The sequence below is a fragment of the Rhopalosiphum padi genome, chromosome 3 (genome assembly GCF_020882245.1).
Source record: "Rhopalosiphum padi isolate XX-2018 chromosome 3, ASM2088224v1, whole genome shotgun sequence".
In the NCBI taxonomy this organism is placed as follows: Eukaryota; Metazoa; Arthropoda; class Insecta; order Hemiptera; family Aphididae; genus Rhopalosiphum; species Rhopalosiphum padi.
The window spans coordinates 54900309-54907928 of NC_083599.1; the positions used below are offsets into that span (position 1 = coordinate 54900309).

The 7620-nt window shown below is 23.2% G+C and overlaps 1 protein-coding gene across 2 annotated transcripts; it reads left to right on the top strand.

The window, feature by feature from the left end:
* Positions 1–455: 455 nt before the first annotated feature.
* On the top strand, positions 456–7157 carry LOC132927258 (probable ATP-dependent RNA helicase DHX35). 2 transcript variants are annotated; one of them, XM_060991759.1, is made up of 12 exons: positions 456–542; positions 657–702; positions 1579–1796; positions 2035–2214; positions 2285–2425; positions 2502–2664; positions 2726–2885; positions 3606–3754; positions 5112–5253; positions 5333–5928; positions 5994–6147; positions 6873–7157. In XM_060991759.1, the coding sequence occupies exons 2-12, from the start codon at positions 675–677 to the stop codon at positions 6988–6990; spliced, it is 2049 nt and encodes a 682-aa protein (XP_060847742.1). In that variant the 5' UTR covers positions 456–542; positions 657–674; the 3' UTR covers positions 6991–7157. The 2 variants fall into 2 exon arrangements, with proteins under 2 accessions (XP_060847742.1, XP_060847741.1); XM_060991758.1 differs by having other exon boundaries at positions 467–543; positions 613–702.
* The last annotated feature ends 463 nt before the right edge of the window (positions 7158–7620 follow it).

Here is a 7620-nt window from a genome sequence, read left to right on the forward strand (position 1 = left end):
TGAATCATTTTATAGAAATAGAAAAATATTTAATCAACTCTAAATTATATAATTATTGACAACTGGCGTACTCCGAATACCTGGAACCTGCTTAATTAATGCGGTATATGTTAGACACCTACTTAATTAATGCGGTATAAGTTAGACACCTACCTACTTAATTTTAATTCAAGTTAATAAAATAGAAAATTCTGAATACAAAATATACTTGGACTATTATGTATAATTACTATAATTGACAATTGTATATTTGTATAATAATTATACGTTATATTATAATATTATTAATTATTATGGACTATGCTACTATAATCACTGTGGTGTTATTGTAAGTAGTACCTTTGTACTAGATAAGCTGACTAAAATGAGTGACTAAATGACCGAGGAAATAGTATACCTAGCGCCTAAGTTATTGTATACACGCATCAGTAGTAGTTGATAACAAATTTGTGATAACTAAATCAAGAATATTTCGAAAATAATAACTATAGCTAGTAACTACTATTTAAGATTTAACTACTACATTGTTTCCAATTGATGAGGTATGTTTTATAAATTATTCCATTCGAATAACTATTTGATTGTCTAAAATAAAATAATTGCGAGTTAAAATCATATAACAGTTTATTTAAACATCACTTCCATGTTGTTACCAGCCTAGGGCAATAAACAAAATGAGCAGTTTTCGATTTAAAAATTGTGGTAAGTTTTTTATTTATTATTTAGCTACATAAATTCCAATTTGTTCTCTGAATAAATAAATGTTATTGAATTGTATTCAAATTTTAATAATATTTAGTATGTAATTATTTTTTTCTTATACATTTTTATTCAAAGCATCAAAGAATATAATATCAATGTTTTTTTAGACATTGTATAAGGGATAATCACAAAATAAATTGCATTGTGTCATAGCTCAAAAAGAAATCCAATAATAAATTTTATTTAATCTTGAAAGTTTGCATTATTTTCTTTTTGATTAAAGAAACTTATACTTTGTGTTCCTCTGTTTGAATTTAGAAATTTCTTGTTCAAAAACACTCCAGTAGAGTTTATGACCTAAATTTCTAGTTGTAGCTATCACTTAATCGTCTGAGTTATCGCTCCTTCGGAAGTTCATTTTTTATGTAGCCAAACACGCAGTCATATGGAGACCAATCATTGCTATGATAAAAATGCTCCTAAAATATTTAAGAAGAGGTTTTCTGTGAGTTTGGTTAGCTGAATAAGACATTGCGTTTGTTTGAAAAACCACAATTTTCAGTTTACTAGAAAATAATTTCTTTATCACCATCTAAATTTCAGAATTTTTAAACATAAAAATCTAATCACTGGATGAATTTCAATTCTACAAGTTATGACATAGTAGCAGTAATGATTACTAATAACATCATAATTTAAGTAGTTTTTTCATATGGTACTTTGAAAAAAAAGTTTAAAAAGTATTATCATAAAATTTGATCAAAATATCTTGACTAATAAAATTGTGAAAAAATAAAATCCATCGTGACTTTTCTTTGACTGTTTTCCAAATTAATGAATTCTATTAATTTTTTATATTACAAATGTTTATTTTAGATGAAAAACCCGGATATGGAGAAGAGGATTCCAATTTTGAATCTGCTATATCTTCTTCATTTGTTTATAATCCATATATGTCATTGGATTTACAAAGCCAAAGAAATAAATTACCTATAACCAAGTATCGTAACGAAGTTTTATATCTTTGTGAAAAGTTTCAAACATTAATATTAGTTGGATCTACTGGTAGTGGAAAAAGTACTCAAGTGTCTCAAGTATGTTTATTTTATTTATTTAAATTATTAAATGTAATTTTTCTTGTTCATTAATAATTAATAATATTTTTTTAAATACACATCTTTTCCAAATGTATACTAAGAGCTCTAGTTACTCTATTCTTTCTGCAAGTAATTCTTTTTCATGAATTTATTTATGAACTATATTTTTTACATATTTATTGTTAATTACAATGGTAAAAAGTTTTCCCTATAGTTTGTCAATATAAATTTACAGATGCTTTTAGATAGTGGTTTATGCCAAAATGACAAATCAATTGTAATTACTGAGCCCAGAAAAATAAGTGCCATAACATTAGCTACTCGAGTAGCTCAAGAACAAAAAACAAACCTAGGTCAACTAGTAGGTTATTCAGTTAGATTTGATAACTGTTGTCAACCAAGTACAAAAATTAAAGTTAGTAATTCATATTAAAAATTATTTAAATTTTGTTTATATGTTTTAATACAAGTTATTTTATAAATAGTATATCACTGAAGGTATTCTTTTGAATGAAATGATGAGCAATCCTTTATTAGTAAATTATTCTGTAATAATATTAGATGAAATACACGAAAGAAGTTTGATGACTGATATTTTAATGGGACTAATTAAAAAAGTTTTGAAAGTTTGTATTTTATTTTTATTTTTTAAATTGTATTTATGTATTATTTTTAATGCATTTTTAAAAAAAATATTTTCAGAAACGACCAACTTTAAGACTGATAATATTATCTGCCACTTTGGATTCCTCACAACTTAAATCATATTTTAATTTAAACCAAAGCAATGACCCTAGTAATGATACTGCTACTGTTTTGGGTATTGAAGGAAGATCCTATCCTACAAAAATCTATTATTTAAAAGGTGATATTTTTAAATTTATAACATTTAATTTGGTATTTAATAAATAATATATTTTTTTTAGATCCTACACCAAATTATGTAGATGAATCAATTAATACAGTATTGAAAATTCAACAAAGTGGTGCATCAGGCGACATTCTGGTGTTTTTAACAGGAAAAGAAGAAATAATGCAAGCTGTTAATACTTTGGACGATTACAACATTAAAAATGCTAACGAAAAGTACCAATAAATTTTAACTTTCATTGCTATATTTACCCTAAACATTTATAAATATATTAATATTTTTATCTTAATATTTTAAATTTACTGTTCAATACTTTTATTTAATTTAATGATTTTCTATGGGCAACCTATTAATGTAATATGGGTGATTAAAAACAAGTGCCATACTTTTATTATTATTAGGTGATAAGTATTCATATTATTTATATAATATATTTACAATAATACAATAATTTATTTTTAAAATAAGTATATATTTATTAACTGGAGCTTTTACATATTGTTACATTGCATGAGTAAATTCATTTAATGGTTAAATGAAATGTAATGGACCAATCACAGGCCATTAAATCATGTTTAAAGTCCTTAAAAGACCATTAGCTAATTTGATTCATTCAGTGTTAACTTGGTATTATAAAGTTAATTATAATAGGCTATAGTTATAATATAACATGTCGGATTAATTTTAAATTAAAATCATTGTTAGATTACTTTAAAAGGTTAAAAACATTAAACAAATATATTAAAATTCTAATAAGAAATATGAATGAAGATACTACTAAAAAATATATAAATTATTTATTAATACTCAGTTAATTTTTTATTTAAAATAACTTAGTAACCAAGTTAAACTAATTGAGTTATTTTTTCAGTACTACTATATTATATTCTAATTATAATATTATTTTTTGATGTTTAATGTTTCATTTTTTACAGAATAAAACTTCTTCCTGTACCTATGCATGGTACATTAACTAATGACGAACAACTCAAAGCCTTTCGTCCAGCACCTAGAGGATACAGAAAAGTAGTTTTTTCAACTAATATTGCAGAGACATCAGTTACAATTTCTGGAATTGTTCATGGTAATTTAAACTTTTTAAATAAATCAAAAAGAATACAATAATAATAAATAATCAAATAACTATATAATATAATAGTATACATTTGACCGTAACAAACCAGTTTTATAAAATCTTCCTGGAAGGTAATTAAATTTAACAAATAGAAATGAAATAGAAAGAAATTAAAATTATTGATGTATACATTTTCAGTACATATTTATTAATTAAAAAATGATTTTAATGGAAACTAAAGAATAATTTGAATGTATTTATTTTTATAAGTTATATTAATTTAATACATTGGTATATTGTTATTTTTCTTTATATTAAATCATAACATGGTAAATATTTTATTTTTGAAATTTAATTTAACGTTTTATAATTTACTGGGAATAATTAATACTTATCAAAAATGTTACTATTTAGAGGACCTCAACAAAATATTTTTTTTTCTCAGACTCCTGTGCACAATAAAATTGAGGGTTTGACATGTAGTTTTTTACATTATATTATTATTATATTAAACTAAATGTTATTATTATTATTTATTTATTTTAATTGTTTTAAATTGATATGTTATAACCTCAATAATATTATTCTATAAAATTATTGTAATAATATGTGATTTATTCTAAGATTACTCTTAAACATAAAACAATGATTTTGTGTGAATAAATTTTGTGTTAAGTAGTGTGTATGCCTAAAATAGAATAAATAGTATAATTGTAGAATTTTGTATTAATATATTGAAATGAGAAAATATTGTTTAAAACAATTTATCATAAATTAATATTTGTGTTAGGTTAAAATTCAAATATATTTAGCTAATAAAGAACATAAAACTGATTGATTATAGAAATCAAGAGATTTGACAAAACAAAAAACTTCTTAAACTTCAGAAATAAGTAAAAATTACATTTTGTTACTAAATAAATATAATTGAAACAAATTATTATCAATGAATCTTCTCAAATTTAAAAATACATATTTATGCATACACAAATGTTATTAACTCTCTTAATTGTTAAGCACTTAAGCCAGATTCATTATTATTTGTCCAAAATTATGTAACTTTATTTTTTAATTGATAAATAATAATATATAGAATGTCTTATGTAATATTCTAAAAATATTATTTGAAAATCCAGAGATTCTTATAGTATAATTTATTGTTAAACTAATATATATATAAATAATCCATGTTACTTAGCACAATTTATATAAAGTTGCATATTATCACCTTTTAATATTAATTAATAAAATATTTTCATTATAAATATTATGTTATATTTATTATACCAGCAGTGGTAATTAAAATGAAAATGTGTATAATTATTATTGTTAATGTCACTAATTTTACCAATATCTTATTTTATAGTTATTGACTGCGGATTTGTTAAACTAAAGTGGTTTAATTCTAAGTTTGGCGCTGATTCATTAATTGCTGTTCCTATATCCAAAGCATCAGCAGTTCAAAGAGCTGGCCGTGCAGGAAGAGAACGACCTGGTAAAGTTTATAGGTACATGGTAATTTTTAATACTTAGACAGTAAATGCTTTGTCATATTAATTTTCACTCAGTTATTTAATTAATTTTCAGATTATACACTAAAGAAGCATATCAAAATTTGATAAATGCTACTCCTCCTGAAATGATGAGATCTGATTTAACTGATGTAACTTTGCAGCTTAAAGCCATATATATTAATAATGTTTTAAGATTTCCTTTCCTTAGTCCACCTCCGGCTAAAAATCTCCTATATGCCATGGAGATGTTAAAAGCTTTAGAAGCCATTGATGAACAAGGAAATCTAACAAATTCATTTGGTACTATTATGGCTGAATTACCATTACCAGCTAAACATTCAAGAATATTATTGAAGTCTGGTGAAATGGGTTGTTCTTCAGAAATTGTGTCTATATTAGCTATGCTTCAACTTCAAGATGCATTTGTACGTCCAAAGTATGGAGCTACAATACAAAAAGCTAAAATACAACATAGAAATTTTGAAGTTGCTGAAGGAGATCTACTTACTTTATTAAATGTTTACAATGGATTTGAAAAAAATTTATTCAGCCAACAATGGTGTCATCGATTTTTTATAAATTATAATGAATTATGCAAAGCACGTAAAATCCGTTCACATTTAATAGATTTAATGAGGTCATCAAAAATTCCACTTAAATCTTGTAAAGGTGAATATACATTTTTTAAATCAAATTTCTATAAAAAATAAATATTATTTTTTTTTAATATACAGGCAATACAAGAACTATTGTAAAGAGCATTGCATCAGGACTTTTCAAAAATGCTGCTTATTTACATTATACGGGAGTATATAGATCGGTTGGACTTGACGAAGATCTTTATTTTCATCCAAAATCTGTTATGAATTATGTGAATCAACCACAATGGTAACATATAAATCATATTGAAGTTTTGAAAAAAAAAATTTAATTAATGTTTAAAAGAGTTATCCATCACCAAAAATTGATTAATATTTTTAGTAGAAATAATAAATGTTAGTTAGATTGTGTAGATACAACTTTTATTTATTTCTTAAATTTGACATAAAAAATTGAAAATTTCTTTTTGATACCATTATTCTATGTCATACTTCCTTTATTTGAATTATTGAACTACACCGTTTTTTAAAAAGCATTCCACTTCAATAGCATTTAAATAAGTTCCATTTATTGTAATCATTGGAAAATATTATATACTCTTGAGTACAATTATTTTGTTAATTTACCAATCAAGTATTATTATATCATAAATAACTAATAAGTACTCACAAAATTCCCTAAACTAGAATATTGCAATTTTTAATACGGATTTTCATACATATAGTACTAATTAATATTTAACTATTGTGCATGAGCTATTATTTTTGTTTTAATTTTCTATTCAATGATTTTTTACTAGTAGTTGTAATAACTTAAAATTATTTTTTATTATATTTAAATAAATAAAAATAAAAATTTTTATGAAACCTAAATTGTTTAAAAAATTTCTATTTCCAACCATATTTAAGTTTTATAATTGTGTATTTTATTAAAACTTTGTTGTATGACATTCATATCTTGATTAAAGTTTTTCTTCAGTTGTGTTAATAATTATTGTTTTTGTGTTTTTTTAGGGTCCTGTATGATGAACTTCTGGAAACTACAAAAACATACATAAAAAATTTGGTTGAAATAACACCGTCGCTATTATTAGAAGTAGCTCCTCATTATTTTTCTACGCCAACATTATAAAAAAAATATTATTTCATAATGTTTCCATTTTCAACTGTTAATAGATTATTTTTTGTCATTTAAATTGTTAACCCATTTTCTTTTATTATACGAGTACCATTATTGTAAATATATCTTATGTTTTTTCATTCATTATATAATAAATTATATGAAATTATATAGAATAATTTATTTATTATTAATTTTTTTATTATCATAATTTTAATTTAATTTAATTAATTTGTTTTACTTTAATTTGTCACATGTAATTACTATTGTACGTATTTATCATGAACTAAAATTTTTTTCTTATTTCATGGTATTAACCAATGTTAAATCAGTTAGTAAGTAGGTACACCAGTTGTGAATTAATCATATATAGATATTTACTATTTGCACGAATACATAAACCTGTATGCTCTAAGTAAAGAATACAACAGTCAACCATACAACTACATGAGTTGTAAGTTACTTCGTTACTTGAACGTTTTGCAGTAGGTAGGTAACGCAGTACAATAAAATTTAAAGTACGAACTATAGAGCATTAAAAAAAAATAAATATATAATGAATATTGATTAATGAAATGTTAAGGTTCTAGTTAGACAGGTGCACTGATTCATGGGATTCATGTAATATTATAACATTACAAT